Source organism: Myotis myotis, unplaced genomic scaffold (assembly GCF_014108235.1).
Source record: "Myotis myotis isolate mMyoMyo1 unplaced genomic scaffold, mMyoMyo1.p scaffold_m19_p_8, whole genome shotgun sequence".
NCBI classification, from domain to species: domain Eukaryota; kingdom Metazoa; phylum Chordata; class Mammalia; order Chiroptera; family Vespertilionidae; genus Myotis; species Myotis myotis.
Window position 1 is genome coordinate 46,358,229 of NW_023416390.1, and position 19,805 is coordinate 46,378,033.

General features: G+C 38.0%; 1 protein-coding gene across 10 annotated transcripts in view; it reads right to left on the reverse strand.

The window, feature by feature from the left end:
* DCAF17 (DDB1 and CUL4 associated factor 17) overlaps window positions 1–19,805 on the reverse strand; it is a 41,142-nt gene that overhangs the window by 16,428 nt on the left and 4,909 nt on the right. For 8 of the 10 annotated variants that reach the window (XM_036320235.1, XM_036320230.1, XM_036320231.1 and 5 more), the window contains 8 exons: window positions 15,506–15,596; window positions 11,985–12,121; window positions 10,537–10,615; window positions 9,624–9,713; window positions 7,185–7,289; window positions 6,786–6,891; window positions 4,397–4,539; window positions 993–1,102 (listed from right to left, as the gene is read on the reverse strand). In XM_036320235.1, the coding sequence (XP_036176128.1) occupies window positions 993–1,102; window positions 4,397–4,539; window positions 6,786–6,891; window positions 7,185–7,289; window positions 9,624–9,713; window positions 10,537–10,615; window positions 11,985–12,121; window positions 15,506–15,596 (861 nt within the window). Of the gene's footprint in view, window positions 1–992; window positions 1,103–4,396; window positions 4,540–6,785; window positions 6,892–7,184; window positions 7,313–9,623; window positions 9,714–10,536; window positions 10,616–11,984; window positions 12,122–15,505; window positions 15,597–19,805 lie in introns of all 10 variants that reach the window. The other 2 variants (XM_036320232.1, XM_036320234.1) reach the window with 1 other exon arrangement.

The window sequence follows — 19,805 nt, forward strand, 5'->3', positions numbered from 1 at the left end:
ATGGACCGGCTTCCGGCAGTTTCTAAAAATCACTCTTAGCTGCTGAGAAGAAAACAGACTTAAAAAATGCAAAAATGGATTTTTGGAGTTCTGTAAGTACACTATTAAATTACTATGGTCCAGGCCAGTGATGACAATGGTCTGGCCAAGATGATGACAGTGGCCAAGGGCAGAAAGTGGCAGATTGAAGAAATATTTAGTAGCAAAATAAACTGCACTGACAGAGAGAGAGAGAGAGAGAGAGAGAGAGAGAGAGAGAGAGAGAGAGAAAAGCCGTGAATGTTTAAGTATATGTACCCTGATGAAAGACAAGGCCAGAAAGTGCCAAGAATGATTCCAGATTTCTAACATGATCTTAGGTGAGAGATTTGGGCTAGAATAACATTTTTGGAATTTTGTATACATGATCTTTGAAGCCAAGGGAATATAGAATTCTGGAGAGAGAAAAAAAGAGTGAGAAGACCAAGTCCTGAGGACTTCTAACAAAGTTTGAGTAGAGGAGCATGATGTATACTGAGAAGGGCAGATCTCAGAGAGGGGGACACATTTAGGAGAACTGTGTCAGAGAAGCCAAATGAAGAAGGTTTCAAGGAAGGAGAGGACAACTCTTGGAAGATGTGGGTTAACAAGGTTTATTTCAAACAATCTGCTACCTCTCCTATGGTAAGGCTGTTATTTAGAACAAAGAAAAATCATCTTTGTTCTCATTAATCCTGGAGAACTAAGACCTGATGAGGATGAGCCAATCTGCCATCTTCTTTACTTTTATATCATCCATCGAAGAACTTACTCAAAGATAATATTTATAAACAGTAATGATGAGGCTGAGGGAATAGTCAGGTTTTCCAGATGTCAGTCTCTGAGGAAGTACTCTATAGGCAGCTAATTATTTCCATAATTTGCTCAGTAGTTAGCTAGTACAAAACTAAAGATCCCAGTAAATGCTACCAAAAGCTACTTTTAATTTTAAAATAACTAATGAAAATACTCACTTGACCTGATTTGGGCCAACATGTATTATTCTTCCAGAAGCATCAGGGTGAAAATAGATCCAGTCAGATTCTAGAGAACAACATTCCATTTCTTGGATCCCATTTTTAGCCTGAAGTTGGGAAAAAATATTGAGACTAAAGATTAAAAGACAGGAATTTTTTTTCCCTTTCAAATCTAAGAGCAGTGACAGATCAGTAAGTCAAAGGTACAGGGAAGAGAAAATATTAATCAGTTGAACTGGGATGTGTATAAGGGCTGAATTAGGACACTCAAACTTGAGAAATCTAAAACATTTATATTCAGGAATCTCATAGATTTACCCTGTACCAAATATTATACCTCATAAAAAATCTCTTAGTTACCATATCTCAGGCACACCCAATTTGTGTCAGCATTAGATGCTTTATATTCCTTATTTCATTTGATCTTACAACATTCAAAGCATATTTTGTTATCTCCACTTTATGGGTGAGAAAACAAAGAGTATAAATCATTTTCTCAATGTTTAGCATCTACTAAACAGCAGATTTGACTCCAAAGTCCATGGACTTTCCATCCTATAACCTTGCCATAATTATGCTCATGCGGTCCCCTCCCTTCCCCCTCCCTAACAAACCGTCACTCAGAAGAGTGGATACATGAAAATAAACACGTAACCAAACCTAAAATCTCAGGTCATATGATCTCCTTGGATAAGCCAGATATTAAACTTCAATGCTGAGGAAATGGTCTAATACTGCTTAGCCTTTAAGACCGTGGAGACATTTATTTCACAGCAATCTATTTAGACATTAAAATCACCTCCATGATATGTTATCACATATGCACATATATGTGTTTTGCTTTATACACAGGAGCACTGGGAACCATTATCAGCATGAATACTAGTACATTAACTTCACTAGCTTTATCTAAGTCACTTAAATTCTTTAATTTCTCCAATTTAAAATAAAATAATACCATCTTTCCTATTTGACACTCATGAAAGTTTGTGAAATATTAGTGAATTTATTCCAGTAGCATATATTGACAGCATGCTATGTTTTAGGTGTCACACTAGGCGTTTGTACTTGACATGACGTGAACATGCAGTAATCCTTGCCATCAAGAAGCCCATAATCAAGAGGGGAGGCAGAGAATTATAAGGCAGCGTAAAAAAACAAAGTGCTCAAGCATTCAACCCAGGTGAGCAGAATTTCAGGAAGAAAAAAAGCTTAAGCTGAGACTCCCAGGATGAGCAAAAAATGACTAGCAAGAAGAGAGCAAATTCAAAAGCACCGAAGTATTCACCTACCTAGCGTGTATGTGCATGAACACGAGAACCAAAATTAAATTAAGGAAACAGTGTCCAGCCATGAGACAGGAGCAGGAGGCTGGGGCTATGTCACAAGTGCTTTACATGCCATGCTTTTCTAAAAATTTGAATTTAACACATTTTATGTATCAAGTTAGAGAATGAGTTTTAATTTTCCAGAATTTAATAAATATCCTCATAGGAATGATGATATTATTACATTTTATACGAATATCAATGCAATTAAGCATCTTGGATGCAACCACTGAAATTAATGTGTCTATGATGGCATTAGCGCCAGATGCTCCTTCAATATAAAATATGTACATACTATACATATCTTTCTTTAGGAGATTATTCTCTTTATTATAATATCTATAACACACAAAAGAAACATCATCCCTCTGTATTAAGCACTATGCAGTATTACAAACTTTGTAGTGTTTATTTGTTCAAATGCTAGATTTCATTTAGTTATTTATTTGTTTCAAATGCTAGATTTTTAAAGCACAGTTTAACAGAAGGCTCTGACACATGTACTGAATTCTTCAGTTTGGAGGCATATGTGCTTTGGGATTATCTACTCTTCCGACTGACAGGTGGAAGGTAATGGGCATATGCATCATTATGTCACTGCAATAAAGCTGTCTAGCAAAAGGATTGAAACTTCTCCTGGATTTGGCAATTATTTATGAATATATTAAAATACAGATTTGACTAAAATCTGTATTTTAATATATAATCTTAATCAATTATTACAGAAGGAGAGCCCATGCCAGATATGCTTAATATGGATATTGAAAGCCATTTTACACACACGAAAGAATATGTATTATCAGTTCTTATGTAAGAAGAGTATGTACTAAATATCTACAGTGTGAACTGTGTAAGGTTGGGCTGGAAGAAAAAGTTAAGTAAAAAAGAGATACGCGATGTCCTGTCAGCTGAAGGATGTCCTCTGCTTGGGAGGTGAACAATCAAACCAGACTTGTCATGGCAGGAAACAGCCCCTCAAGAGTGCATCGCAAGAGAGGATATCGCTGGGCGGGGCCAAACAGGAGCTGTTATATGAGGTAGGTAAATGAAAAACAGAGGGAACCATAATCCTGCAAAAAGAAAACCAGAAGACCCTGTACACAGTGTTCCCTGCTGGCCACAACAACAAGGGAAATAGATAAATGAACCCAAGACTGTGCTGGTCTTCAGCATGGTAAAGGTGACCTGTACTCTAAAAGGTTCTGGGTCCAACAGCAACTGAGCAAGATCCTGAAAGACATGGGTGGAATAAGCTGAGTCTGCCTCAGAAAAGTTCATTTGATTTATCAAGAGGCTCCAGAAATAAACAAAACTAAACCAGAAATGCAAAACAAATATGGAATGTACACTCATTCTTTTGCACTTACCTCAATCACTGTACTTAACAGACAGCATCTCATTTATCTACACATTTGTGTGTTTTTTTGAGAGTGTAAGCAACTTGAGGGAAGGAAATGTGTCCCAGCCATATCTGGCACACAGTTGGCCCTCAATGATATTTATTAATTGATAAATCAATGCCTAAAATCACTTTTTAAATGAAGAAAAATAGATTTAATGGATAGAAATTTCTTTTGTCTTACCATGTACCATTTCTTCCTATTTTGCCATAAATAATTTAAGAGTAGCCTTGAAAGGTCAAAGTGTTTCATGGCTTACATTGTGAACACTAGAATTTTACATGGTTCTGTTCTGGAAAGCAACAAACCATGAAAAAGCAAAACCAACAACACATTCCACCAGCAATTTCAGAGGCAGCCTGAACATATTTCATTGATTCCCACCATGAAGCTTTCAGAGATGATTTGCATGGGTTCTCCTGCTGGGAGACTGGTAAGAAAAAACACCTAAGTAATCTCTGGTACCCTAAAATTTTTAAATGATAATGTTTTTAAATTCCAGGTAGGACACACAAGCTTTTGCTGTATTCTTTGTAATCCTTAGTACTACACATTATTCACAAATTAATACAAACAAAAAGTAACTCAGGAACGTGAACTTATTAGAGAAGCAGAGAAAAAAGAATTTCTGATACGAATTTACTACTAAAAGGTCTGATCACTCATGATTTACCAAGGAGTTGTCTTTAAGGGCACAAATATGGAAAACTCCCTTCTGTTTCTTCTTATTAGGTGTGATGATGTAGTGCCAAGGGTGGCCTCCAATCTGAAAGGCATTCTCCAGGGAGGACACCTCAAAGAGCAGTGGTGGCGTGTCTGTAGACATGGGCAAAAGGAATTTATTAGCTTTCTCGGTTCTGGTAGCTTTGGAACATTCATTAACTGAGTTCAACCTTCCTTTGCATGCATCATCTATGAGTTTCCATTAATGAAAAATCACTGTGTTCAAGAAAATAAAAAACAATCAGGAAACAGGCTTATTGCTAAGAAAAGAGAAAGCTGGTAGAAAACAAATGTTAGGCTATGAGTCAACCTTCTAGACATCTGTTTTCGGGGTAAGTGTGACCTGTAGTTGAGTGGAGATAAAAGTGGGCTGAAGGTGCTTATGAGGGAAAAATGACAAAGTACAGCCAATAAAAGCAGCTGTCATTTACTACGACGCATCTGTCGTGTACGAGACTGGGTTAGATACTATGTCCAACTCTCACAACAATCCTGCAAGATGATTCGGTCTAATAATTCCTTCACTGTGCAGAAGACATCTTCCATAATCTAGACTAACAGGTTAAACTGACCAAACTTTACAAGAGAAGTCCTGCTTAGGATTTCCAGTGTGGAAGTGATATTAGTCACAGTGAATGTAAGCAGTTAGGATAGGCCCCGTCACAATGGAAGCTTTATTAAAGGGTAGCCAGTACTACTATATTATTATTAGACAAGTTAACTTTAAGGGAGTTTAGGTACATCTAGTCAGTCACTGGCTTTTGGAGATTGACATCATATGAGAAATAAAAGCATACCTCGTTTTATTGCGTGTTCCTTTATGGTGCTTCATAGGTGCTGCATTTTTTTATAAACTGAAGGCAAGAACCTCCACCAGCAAAAGATTCTGACTCACTTTATTGTGATACTTGCTTTGATATGGTGGTCTGCAACTGAACTCACAATATCTCTGAGGTATGCCTGTGCTTGCTTTATTGTGAATGGTCTAGAACTGAACTCACAGTATCTCTCAGGGATGCCCATATCTGTTGGTGTTTCTCAGTCGTCTTCGATGACAATTAATTTTAGGTAGAGGTAACGGATTTACTCTTACAGAAATACATAAGCGGAAGGCACGGCATCTTTAGGAGATCAGAATTCCTTTTGGGCAGCCTGTGAAGCACCACATGGTCTGTTTGAACAAGTGGCTCATCTATGATTCCTTTGTTTAGCCTTTTACTTGAGAGTTTAATCTTTGGTTTATGAGGCCACCACTGTCAGTAAAGAGGCTTATCATGTTATTATAGAAATGTGTGCTTTATTAGGCCTCTTCATAAGCACAATTAACTACTATACATAGGTGACAGTTATCGCCATACGGGAGAACTATCAGTGTTTAATTTTTCTCTATTTCATTTAATTTCATTTTCTATTTATTCTGTAGTAAAAATAAATTGCTTTGCCTGGCCGCTGTGGCTCAGTGGTTAAGCATCAACCTATGAACCAAGAGGTTAGGGTTTGATTCCCGGTCACGGCACATGTCTGGGTAGCAGGTTCAATCCCCAGTGTGGGACGTGCAGGAGACAGCCGATCAATGATTCTCTCTCACCATTGATGTTTCTGTCTTTCTCTCCCTTTCCCTTCCTCTCTGAAATCAATATATATATATATATAATTTTTAAGTTTACTCATGTGATTTTAATATCTCTTTCCAAATATTAAATCACATCCTTGTATTCCCAAGATGAACTCTGGTCAGTCATGGTTTATTTCTTTTAACATACACTGCTGAATCTGAGTAATAGTTAATTTCTTTTTTATTAAACTGCTGAATTTGATAAGCTGGTTAAATAGAGAACATTTTTATTATATTTATAGAATTTAATATAATTTTATTTTTTGTGCTTTCTCAACCATTAAGTATACTAGGGGGTTCTCTCTGTGTCTAAGCTCTATATTCAGATAGAATGGCAATTATATTTTCCTTGGAAAATACCTTTCTTAGAAGTAGATAAAATTGTAGAATTGCAAAATAGTAAGTAAAGTGGGGGCAAAGATAGTAACATTTGCTGCAACTCATCATTTTGCAGATAAGGAAATCCAGACTAGAGAGGTTAAGTGACTTGCCAAAGGTCATTGATCTCTGGCCAAGCAAGGCTCAGCATCTCCAAGCCTTCAGTTCAATGAATGAATGATAGATTTTTCTTGACATGTATTCAATAGCAAGGAGCATGCTGTATAAGAGTAAAATGAGTTGAGTTTGTAATTAAATTATACGAAAAACATTCGGGTGATTACAATTAATAATTTACACGACTACTTATTTTTAAAGGTGAAAAAATACTATATAGTAGCCATACCTGTGAGTTTAATATTACAAGGAATGCCAAAAGGAGCCTCTCCCACAGTTCCAGCAGTCCCACCCCATCTGCATGCACACCCTAAGTCAAGTTTCTGTTGCATGAACTAAAAACAAAACAAAACAAAAATGGTGTCTTTAGCACCTACTTATTGCTGTCTGGAGAGAGAAAAATTCAAATTCACATGTATATGACAGAAAATGTCTTTATTTATTCAGGGCTTTTATGTTTATCTTCCCACCCCTCTATTAAAGGTTATTTTGTCTTTCTGCATTTCCTGAATTTTTGTAGAGTAGAAATTTACACAAGTGTCTTACTTTAAAAGCATCTCATTAAAAACACCATTCTTCAGTCCAAACCTCAAGTTAATTATAATAGGCAAATTCCAGTTTTCTCTACCTGTTCAGTGATGGCTTGGAAGCTATAGAGTCTGACCAGTCCTGAGCCGTACATCACAATCAGTATTCCATGAGATAAGGTAGCATCTGTAACGTTCCCGAAAATCTGAGGGGAAAGGTAGATATCACCTGAGAAAAGACCAGAAGGCCAATCCTCTGAGTGTTCACAGTGGTTTATGCATTTGCTTAATATTCAGGCTACCACTACAATACTGCTGCCTCATATCATAAGATAATTATAACTTAGAAACTTGAAATTAAGGTGTTAGTAGGGTGAGTGGTAAGCCACTGGAATCTCACACTGAAGCACTAATGGGAGATGCAGTAGCATTCATCTGCTTTATCCATTTGCTTCAGTTTTGTCAATATCTTTTAATGACAAATTGTATTCCTCATGGATATGGCTTTACATGAATCCATCTAATTCTAAATAAATATTTACTCTACCATGCATAGCCTGCCAGGGACCTGTTCTTTGTGCTAAAATGTTATTTATAAAGAGACTTAATTTTTTTATAAATGTTATTTATAAAGAGACTTAATTGGAGGGAGAGAGATTGGATCTAAAAAGTAATTCTAATAAGAAACAGCCAGCTCCAGATCTTTATCATTACCTTGTTCTTTAAATCTTTGATAGTGTTTAATTTTTTAGTCATGTAAAAACCAAACAAGTTAAAGACTAACCACCTATTAATTAATTATTATTAATCTAATAATTCAAGTAAGACTTTGGTTCATTGCTCCCTTTCTGTTTCTGTGCAGTGGACTTGGTCATGATTCTCCATAGAAGTTCTGATGAAGAACTTGATCCTATGCTTATTTTAATATTTAACAAAAGCCAACATAGACAAATATTTAGAGCAATAAAAGAATAGAAATTAAGTGAAAATGGGTTTCTATTTCTACTCAAGACAAGTTACTTAGTAAAGATTTACTACCCCAATAAATAGCTTAAAGTACATTCCAGTCTGGACCCTGGGTAGCCTGATCATGCATGATAAGTGAAAGATATACTTCAATTCCAAGTCAGCATATTGAAACCATATTCCTCAAATGATAATCTTAGCCAAATGAGAATAAATAGAAACAATTTATGACTTCATTACGTGTTCATTCCTGCTGTAGGCTGTAATTAGAATAGACAATTAATCTACAAGCACAAGGAGGACAATTATGTTCATGAGTTGTGTGTTTTGGTTATCTCTTAGAAGGTAAATTATAGTTTGCTTTGATCTTGACTAGCTCATGACTTTTTTTTCACTGACCCTGGGTCCCCACTATGTTTGCGTAATACAAACATAGTTTCAGTTATTGAGTGCTATAATAAAATAGCCACTCTACCTTAAAATTTGGTTTGTAATTTGGAGTCAAATTTAGTTTAAAATTCCAGTTCCTCCATTTATTGCCTGTTTAACTTTCTACTTGAATACATTATGTTATAATGTCATAAAATGCTCAAAGTGCCTGATACAAAACAATTAATAAATAACTATTATTCTTCAGCCTTTATGCAATTTAGTATATTATACTTATATAATATAAACTTGTAAAAAATACATTCATCTTGTTTGCTAATGAATACTAGTGGACTGTCAAGATCTGTTCTCTATAATACTTTAGGTGCTTAATTAGAGACTAGTAGAAAAGGCCCTAGCTGGTTTGGCTCAGTAGCTAGAGCATCGGCCTGTGGACTGAAGGGTCCTGGGTTCAGTTCCAGTCAAGGGCATGTACCTCGCTTGCAGGTTCAATCCCCGGCCCTGGTTGGAGCACAGGAGGCAACCAATGGATGTGTCTCTCTCACATCAGTGATTCTCTCTCTCTGTCTCTCCCTTTCCCTTCCACTCTCTCTAATAATCAATGGAAAAAAATATCCTCGGGTGAGGATTAACAACAACAAAAAGACTAGTAGAATAGACCAACAAATAACTATTCACTTAGAATAAGTAACAATTTTTTAAAAGAAAGTGGGAGGCTATTGATTCTTTTACTCAAAGGAAATTTGTCCTTCTTTCCTCCCATATAACCACCCACAAACCAATAAGAATGGCAATAACAATAAAACATAAAACTTAATGAGTTGGAAATGCACATATTTAATTATAAGACTTGTTTATATATCATAAGTTTTAGATCTATAGTTTGCAATTAAAATGAGGCTTTTTGTTACAGGTTTTCACCTTTATTTAATGATAATTTTAACAAACTTGGGAATAGTCCTCTGGAAAAATACCTTACTCATTTCATAATTTTATAAAATAGTGGTTTCTTAATGACCACTATTCAACAGAAAGATGAAGGAACGATTAGGCTCTCTTCCCATGTTAAATGTTCTCATATATTTTGAAATAAAATAAACGAGGTCAGCAAGCTTTTTACAGTCAGGGGAACATTTCTAATCACACCTACTAAACAAATAATTAAATCAGAAATGAGCGCTTACCTTTTTGTTGATCTCCAGAATCCCTATGAGTGAAAAAGGTAGAACATGGAACACTGCAAGGTACAGCAAAACAGGCTGTGGAAGGCCTGCCTAAAAGAAAGACTGAAATTACAGGCAGCTCTCAAGGGTATTTCAGAAGCACTGTTTCCTGAGCTGAGAACATCCAACTGTCCTAGCATGCAGTTATAGATGGTTTCACGAATGGAAAACACCCATCTGTCTACATTAGAGTTATTTAAACAGAGATTCACACATGTTCAAAATATGTCCATTAAAATGTTCACCCTTCAGTCACACATATGCACATATACACAAAACTTATAAAAGTAAATATAAAATTAAACATTTCTTAGCAACAAAATATAGTTTATATTCTATACAAAAACATTTTATATACTGTAAAACAAAATGCATATTACATATTGTATAATATATCCCTATATTATAGTATAAATTATGTTTATGTTAATATAACATAAATTAATACATTATATTTTAATGTAATATTAACAATTAATATTGTAAATTGGAATTCAAACAATAAAGAGCCTAATTGAAAGACACATGGTTATCATGGTTATAGCATTTAAAAGCAGTGTTACTCTGACATATCTACCGTAATGAAATGAGAAAAGAGTATCGACAATAAAAGCTTGAGTGATTTCTCTGCTTGAAGAGGATGGCTTCCTTACTTTGAAGAACAAGATCCAGTCAATTTCTTTCTACCATGGAATGTAAAATAGTCTGTACTAGCCCACAGTGGTTTAAAGGGAATTTCTGAAATTTGTGGTAAACAACTTGTATAGCATGGTTCAGAAAACAAAGATCATTAGTTCTTTTATGACAAATCAGCAGACAAATCCCTATGGGAAAAAAAAATTCTTCACTTTATGGAATGTTTAAAGATGTCTACCTGCCGGGTCAATGCTGAGCCTTTGTTCTGAGCTGACTTGACTGCAATGACTTCTTGAGGAGTGTCCCAGCTCAAGTATCTTTTAAAAGAATGAAGCAAAGTTTATTCATTTGGGGGTGGGAGGAGGCTTCCTTATACTTAAATCAAAATATAATATATATTTTATGTCAAATTTTTAAAAAATGTTTTATTGATTTTTATTTTTTAAAATATATTTAGAGAGGAAGAGAAAGGGAGAGAGAGAGAGAGAGAGAGAGAGAGAGAGAGAGAGAGAGAGAGAGAAACATCAATGATGAGAGAGAATCATTGATCGGCTGCCTCCTGCACACCCCACACTGGGGATCAAGCCTGCAACCTGAGCATGTGCCCTGACAGGGAATCGAACCGTGACCCCCTGATTCATAAGTCGACGTTCAACCACTGAGCCATGCTGTCTGGGCTGTTTTCATTGATTTTTAGAAAGAGAGGAAGGGAGTGGGATATATAGAGAGAAATATCAATGAGAGAAACATCATCGATCAGCTGCCTCCTGCACTCCCCGCCCCCCTTACTGGGGATTAAGCCTGCAACCCAGGCATGTGCCCTGACTGGGAACCGAACTGGTGACCTCTTGGTTCATGGGTTGACCCACTGATCCACACCAGCCAGTCATATGTCAAGTTTTTTAATTATTTAAATTATAAAAGCAAAGCAATTTATTTTAAAAACAAATAAATAGCTAAAAGAATTCCCTCCCAATCCTTATATGAAAATATTTTTATAAAATATATAACTTTAATCCTTCTGAGTTTTGATAAAAATTGTTTGATCTAACAGTATTCAAACTTAGAAAACAAATAACCATTTTATATAAAGTATAAAAAATATTACTTTCACGTTTTGAATGCACATACTTCAAAATTTACATCTAGTTTATAAAACTAGTTGTTAAAACAATAGTTCTTAGATTGTACTAGATGGGTAATTTAACTGAAACAGACTAGCCTTCAGGAAAATCTACCATAAAGTGCATCTTACATATAGAATACTATTTGTAGACTAGAGGCCCGTTGCATGAAACTTGTGCAAGGGGCTCGGCCCTTGCAGCAGCACCGGCTTCCTACAGAAGGTCATCAGGAAGGTCGTCTGGTCTAATTAGCATATTATGCTTTTATTATTATAGATGGAAAACAAGACTTTTTAAAAGTTTAACTGCCAACTACTACAGGTTAGCTACTGATAAGGATACAAAAAAACATTATAAAGGGTCTTTATCCTCAGAACTTCAAATTTAGTCATGAGGAGAGAAAAAAAGAATAGATTTATAAATTGAGATCCAGATATGCAATGGAAAACTAAAACACACACACGTGTGCGTGCAACACACACAAAACTTGCTTTCAGTTTCCTGGGCCACAAGTCTCAAATTTTTATAATAAAATCTTGAATAATAAAGTCACAAATAATACCTGAATTTGCAATACGAAGCAAGATATATTTTCTCAAGGACTCTTCCCGTACTTGCTGATATACGAAGTAGCCAGTTATGGGCTGTCAGTGCTATGAGTGAGGATTTATAATCTGATGGATTGGGCAGCATTTCCCCCTAAAAAAATGAGATGGAAAAGTAAAACTACTTGGCCATGAACAATCTGCAGTACTCAATGCCCAAAGGAAATAGCTAAGCACTAAAGAAATAGTCAAATAAGTATATCAAAGAAATAATAGTAAATGCTCAAATACACAAATAAAGAATTAAGACAAGGAAAAATATGGTTGTGGGTAATTGTTTCCTTTTCTTTTTTTATTTTTTTGTGGGGTTTTCTTAAAAATCACATTTATTGGGGTGACATTGGTTAATAAAATTACATAGGTTTCAGGAATACAGTCTGTGGGTACTTATTTTCATCATTAACTTATTAAGTGAGTCTATTCATATAAGCACTAAAACAGTATGTGAAATAACGTATGACGTGTTATTATTTATCATTAAGTATTCAACAAATGTTCACCAATCATTACAATAGTAGTAGGAGTATTACTAATGCTGCTGCTGTGATAAGGACAAGTTCTTAAGACCATGTACAATAGCATAGCAATTAAGAGTCATCATTAGAATAGATATTTCTAAGACTTGTTTTCCTTTTGACAGAAGTCAAAAGGGCAAATTATCCCATTATTCACTGTGGCTCCATTCTAGCTCAGGATGGAAAGTTATAATCCAGAATCAAGGCAGCCCAATGAGAACAGAAGACGGACCTGGTTTAAAGATAACCTATGTCACCAAGGAATTACACCCCCGAAAGGAAGAGGATAGCTGCCTGGTGCACCTGCCGCTGCAGAGCTACCACCAGGTGGAAGTCTAAGACAGGAAGACAAAGAAAGCAAAAGGTTCTATTTGATTTGTGGAATAAAAAGGAAGTTCTAAGAGGAGAGTTACAAATAAGGAAGTTAAAATTAATCTAGTATTTGCTTAGGCAGTAAGTGAACAGAAAAAAATGACGGCGTAGTTATTTTATGCATGCTCTCAAAAGTTTGTCTTCCCTTTCAAATGTTAGAAAAAGAAATAAGAGATACTTTTAAAATCAATTTTTTATTATATGGTGTGTTATAGAAGTATCATCTAATGGAGATTTTAAAGTTTTTAAAAATGTAGTATTTAGCCAAACCGGTTTGGCTCAGTGGATAGAGCATCGGCCTGCGAACTCAAGGGTCCCAGGTTCGATTCCCGTCAAGGGCATGTACCTTGGTTGCGGGCACATCCCCACTGGGGGGCGTGCAGAAGGCAGCTGATCAATGTTTCTCTCTCATCGATGTTTCTAACTCTCTATCCCTCTCCCTTCTTCGCTGTAAAAAATCAATAAAATATATTTTTTTAAAAATGTAGTATTTATACCTTGCCTATTAAAAAAACAAAAGAATATGAAGGAGTATATATAATAGGTTTGAGCTATTTTCCTAAACCAAAAGTTATATTCCACACATCGTCTCAGAAAAGAATGGTGCTAATTTAAATATAGTTTCGAATCAGTATGTTAAAAACAATGCAATATGTTTCTTAATTTTTCTTAATGGAAAATCTTCACTTCAAATGAGAACAAAATGTTTAACAAGAAGTGACACTAGGAATTAAGTTACCTGAAACTCTATTTTTACAGGACTGCTCTAAATTTTTAGGTGCTTTGTACTAGTGTCTTCAAAACTTTTCTCAATTAAGAAATTTGTCCTCATCCTCCCTGCACCAATGAAAATGGATGCAAAAGGCTTTCTATGTTGGGGCACAGCAGTTATTTTTAGGTTTCAATAGGGAGTTGGGGAAGAAAACATAGATTTAAAGCTTTCTGATTTTTAAAATGGAGCCTTCTGGGAACAGAAAAAACGTGTCCAGGAAAAAAGAAAGCTGTAGCTACAGAAAACTACAATTCTATGTAAAAACAGTGTATTGTTTTGTTTTTTAAGTAATTTTAATGGGCCCTAACCGGTTTGGCTCAGTGGATAGAGCGTCAGCCTGTGGACTGAAGGGTCCCAGGTTCAATTCCACTCAAGGGCACATACCTCGATTGCAAGCTCCTCCCAGCCTAGGCCTGGTCGGGGTGCATGCAGGAGGCAACCAATCAATGTGTTTCTCTCACATCCATATTTCTCTGTCTTTCCCTCTCTCTCCCACTCTCCCTAAAAATTAATGGAAAAATATTCTCAGGTGAGGATTAACAAAAAGAAAAAAAAAAGAAATATACCTAAAAAAAGAAGTTTTATGATCAAGAGTTTGGAAAAATAGCTTGATAGTCACTATGTACATTAGTACTATTATAAGTATTATTACTAGTAAAGGCTCTGAGAAGTAATTCTATAAATTTGTTTAACCTTTTAAACTCAGAATACCCCAAACTTGTCTACAACCCATTCCTCCAAACTCCTTTAGCAACTATAAGATATTAACATCTAATGAAAATAGTATTTTGAAAAATACACACTAGGGCAATGCTGGTCTAATGGAATAAGCTTCTATTATTACTAGAGGCCCGGTGCAAGAATTCATGCACTGGTGGGGTCCTGCTGGACCACACCAATCAGAGTGCGTGTGTGGGGGTGATTGGGGGTGGGGCTTGCTGGGGGTTACGGGGGAGAGGTTGCAGGCAGTTGGCCAATCGGCATCAGGGCTGGCCAGGGGGCAGGGACATGAGAGGTTGGCAGGCTGCCCCGCCCCCAATTGGGGTGGGGGGACTGATTGGGGGCGGGGCCAGCTGGAGGGGGGTTGGGGGGGAGGCCTTGGGCAGATGGCCAGCCAGCCCCGCCCCCTGGTCCAACTCCCAGTGGAGGAAACAATTTGCATATTAGCCTTTTATTATATAGGATTATTATTATTATTGATTTTAGAGCAAGAGAGGAAGGGAGAGATAGAGAAATACCAATTTGTTGTTCAACTTACTTATGCATTCATTGGTTTATTCTTGTATATGCTCTGACCCAGGATCGAAACCTCAACCTTGGTGTATTGGAATGATGCTCTAACCAACTGAACTACTTAGCCAGGGCCTCATTGTTTTTTATTTTTATCTTATGATTTTCCTAACAAGATTCCTGGAGGAAACTCATAAGAACCCCCTTTCAAACAGTCATGTAACGTAACTATTACCCATACCATGTAACATAACCTGTAACAAAATATTTGGTTTCAGTATAGTAAGTAAAATGATTTCTTAAACACTAAGAATAACCACAAACTAGTTTTTATTTCTTATGGAACTTTTAATGAGGTCATAATTTTTTTTAATTTTCAAGATTTACAAATAGTATCAAATTTAAAAAATATATTTTTAATATTATTTCATGAGGAAAAATAATAATCAAAAGATAAGTTCTCTTAATTCCTTTCAAGATTCAGGAATCACTATAATATTTAAGTTTTATTCCCTTGTATAATATATTAATAATAACCAGTTCTAGGCTAAAATTGCTTTAAAAACAAATGCCTAAAAACAAATCTTACCACTGGGCATTCCCATAATAAAGCATCCTCTATTTTTTCTGATTTGGAGCATTTTGGCATTTCATAAAGTTTTCTTGGCTCTGATGCAACACTGGGAAAAAAGAAAAATAAATGATTAATGATAACTCATCTTAGTAACTGAGACAGTGTTTACTCAGGTATGAGTAATTTTTTTTTTCTATTCAGAGATTTAGACTACCAAAATGCAACTTACTAGTTTGCTTTCCTCTTCTTAATTATATGTTAACTAGAGGCCCAGTGCACAAAAATTTGTTCACTTCGGGGGGGAAGGGGGGTCCCTCAGCCCGGCCTGTGCCCTCTCACAGTCTGGGACCCCGCGGGAGATAACGACCTGCTGGCTTAGGCCTGCTCCCAGGTGGCAGAGGGCAGGTCCAATCCCTAGGTGCAGCCCCTGATCGGGCTCAGAGCAGGGTCGATTGGGGAGTTGGGGCACCTTCCCCTGTCATGCACAGAGCAGGGCAGATCGGGAGATTTCGATGCCACCCTCAGTTATGCTCAGGGTAGGGTTGATTGGGGGGTTGGGGCACCGCCCCCTGTCACACTCAAGGCAGGGTCAATGGTGAGGTTGCGGCACCACCCCTGTCATGCACAGAGCAGGGCCCATCAGGGGGGTTGGGGCTCCGTACCCTGTCACACACAGAGCAGGGTCAATCAGGGGGTTGGGGCGCTGCCCCCTGTCACGCACAGAGCAGGGCCCATCAGGGCGGTTGGGGCTCCATACCCTGTCACGCACAGAGCAGGGTCAATCAGGGGTTTGGGGAGCTCCCCCCTGTCATGCACAGAGCAGGGCCGAGCAAGGGTTTGGGGCGCCGCACCCTGTCACACACAGAGCAGGGCGGATAGGGAGGTTGGGGCCCCGCACCCTCTCACACACAGAGCCGCCGGGCAATCAGGGGGTTTGGGCGCTGCCCCCTGTCACGCTGATCCCGGTGCCGGGAGGCCTCGTGGCTCCGCTGATCCCGGTGCTGGGAGGCATATTACCCTTTTTCTATATAGGTTAGAGGCCTGGTGCATGGGTGGGGGCCAGCTGGTTTGCCCTGAAGGGTGTCCTGGATCAGGGTGGGGGTCCCCACTGGGGTGCCTGGCCAGTCTGGATGAGGGGATGATGGCTGTTTGCAGCTGGTCAAACACCCTTCAGGGTGGGGGTCCCCACTGGGGTGCCTGGCCAGTCTGGGTGAGGGGCTGAGGGCTGTTTTCAGGCTGGGACTGAAGCTCCCAACTGCTTCTTTTTTCTTTTTTTTTTAATTCTGGGCCAGCTTTAGCTCTGAGGCTCCAGCTCTTAGGCCTCCGCTCCTGAAAGCAGGTATCTGGTTTGTTTCGGTTCTATAATCGAAACTCTGTTATCAACTCCTGCTCTGAGATCCCAGCGGCTGAAAGCTGGTTTCTGGGGTTTTGTTTATCTTCTATATTTGTTACAATGTTTGAAACTGTCAGCTCAGAGGCCGGCAAGGCAGGCGGGGAACGTTGGAGTCCTCCATCACTGAAGCAAGCAAGCCTCATGTTAGTTTCAAGCTGCCTGGCTGCCGGCCACCATCTTGGCTTGCAGTTAATTTGCATATCTCGCTGATTAGCCAATGGGAAGGGTAGCGGTCGTACGCCAATTACCATGTTTCTCTTTTATTAGATAGGATATTTTTTCTGATTATAAAATTCATAATACATAGTCATAGAAAAAAATCTTTAAAAAATAATAAAATTTAAATAGATTTATACTGTAAAAATATAAAAAATAACCAATAGTAACATTTTGGTTCATTTCCGTCTACTTTTTCTTTACATACATTTACCTATCTGCAGGTTATTTCCCAAAATAGAATCATGAACATTTACTATGAATATCTTGGTTGAATTCTATGTTCATATTTGTTTCTCTAATATTTTTTAATGAAAATTAATTAGATAAAGAGTCCAATTATTTTAGAATGAAAATTAGTGGATTAAAAAAGGAAATACCCTTTAAGGTTTGTTTATTCCCAAAACGCCTTTCAGAAAGGTTGGATAACTTTATACTTCTGCCAATATTAAACACTACATTTTTTAATGTAAAAAATAGTCTCTCGCTTTTTATTTATACTTCTGATTACTACTGAAATGTGCTCGTAGATGTTTTCATTTTTTTAACTGATGAACTTTAAAATTAAACTACTATTTAGACACAATTTTGAGGGTAACAATTTTATTCACCTTTAATGTTTTCCCAAATCAAAGAGAATTTGCCCTAGCTGGGTTGGCTCAGTGGTTAGAGTGTCAGCCCGCAGACTGAAGGGTCCAGGGTTCGATTCCGGTCAAGGGCTCATACCTTGGTTGCAGGTTCAGTCCCTAGCCCCAGGTGGGGGCACGTGTGGGAGGCAACCAATCCATGTGTCTCTCTCACATCAACATTTCTCTCTGTCTCTATTCCTTCCTTCCATTGTCCCTCTAAAAATCAATGTGGGCAAAATATATATCCTTGGGTGAATATTAACAAAAAGAGAATTTCACAGAAATGAAGGCAACCTCATATTTGATCCTAACCTATGGGGAAAACACTCCTGAATGCCGTACTAAAGAACTTCAATACTATTCACCAACAGTGCCATTTCCACTGATTTTCTTTTTTTTTTTAATATACTTTTATTGATTTCAGAGAGGAAGGCAGAGGGAGAGAGAGATAGAAATATCAATGATGAGAGAGAACCACTGATCGGCTGCCTCCTGCACGCCCCACACTGGGGACGGAGCCTGCAACCTGGGCATGTGCCCTGACTGGGAATCGAACTGTGACCTTCCTAGTTCATAGGCCAATGCTCAACCACTGAGCCACACCGGCTGGCTTCACTGATTTTCTTTAAAAATTAAAACAGATACCTCTAAATTGGGAAAGTTACTTTTTAAAAAGGCATTAAATGAAACTGAAGAATTACTGCTCATTTTGATATGTCTGATGACATTATGATCATACAAGAAAATGTCCAGATTGCCACTGGAAACATGATAACATGAGGAGCTCTGTGGGTGTTCTCCCCAGGAAAACTGGTGGAAATTATAAAAGGACAACTATTTTAAAGTCTCTGGAAATGGTCCTGGGGGCATACAGCAAATGAAGAAATATTTAGTCAAGAAAACCTACTAAAGTCAGTAAGAAGAGTGAGCTTGTGGTAACTGAACTGGGATGTGCTCCCTCCCTGTTATTCTCAGCTCAGTAAGACAAACACTCCACTCCAGACTGACAGAGCCAAGAGCACTGGGCTCCCTCTACCCCAGCTCCCAGAGGGCTACCTTCCTGAGGAGCAGCATTTATTTCCTGCCTCAGCTGCTTGTTGCTGGTACTCAGTCCTGAATGAGTAAAGTCAAGAGGTGGGGATCCCTTCTTCTGCCTAGCGCCTACCCTTCGGTTAGAGGTTCTACCTTGCGCATGGCATGTCGAAGAACATTGGAGCCTAGATTTGTCTTATCCCATCTGGTAAAGCCTGGTTCCACACGGAGAAAGTAAGAAGACCTGAGGCTAATGCCTTCACCAACCTCAAGTGCTCAGCTGTAGAGTATAGTCACTCAGAGTGAAGGTTCCATTGACCCCACCCTACTCCCAGCAGCACCAGAGCCTTGACTCAAAGATTTTGCCTCGGGGAAGAAACAGTCATGAAGCAGATAGCTGCCCGTCTGCAACAGTCTGGAGAAGTTCTAGCCTAAGCGCATTCTCAAAAGCCACTGAAGATTGTGATGAAAGGCAAATGGGAATAGATTGGTAGGTTCACTGGCCATCCAGGCTAAACTGCAAGCAGGCTAACTTGCCATAGAGAACCAGAAGGATTGCTGGGAGGAGCTCTCCTGAGTCAGAACAAATTTAAAACACTACCTAAAACATCCTAACTTCTAGTCTGGTCCAACATGTAAAGAGCTTAGAAGTCATCCCACCTGTCCTCACCATAAGAAAATGAACACACTGAAAATCAACGACTCTTGTATCCACCAAACAATTGAGGTTGCAGGGCAAACTGCAGCTCCCAACACTGGAGAGAGAGATGGATACCAAGAATCACATCTTACTGGGAGCAAAACCCAGGAGCAAGCTGCTGGAGTCAGTACTGGGGAGAAAAAAACAAGGACACTAAAACCTCACTCTAAAGACCTATTTGCCACAATTCCTTTTACCTGATATGTCAAATACAACTTTCAACAAAAATTACAAGGCATACTAAAATGCAAAATACAAAGTTTGAAGAGATCAAGTAAGTATCAGAACCAGACTCAGATATGGCAAAGATATTGAAATTTAGGTTGAGTACTTATTGGTAATTTA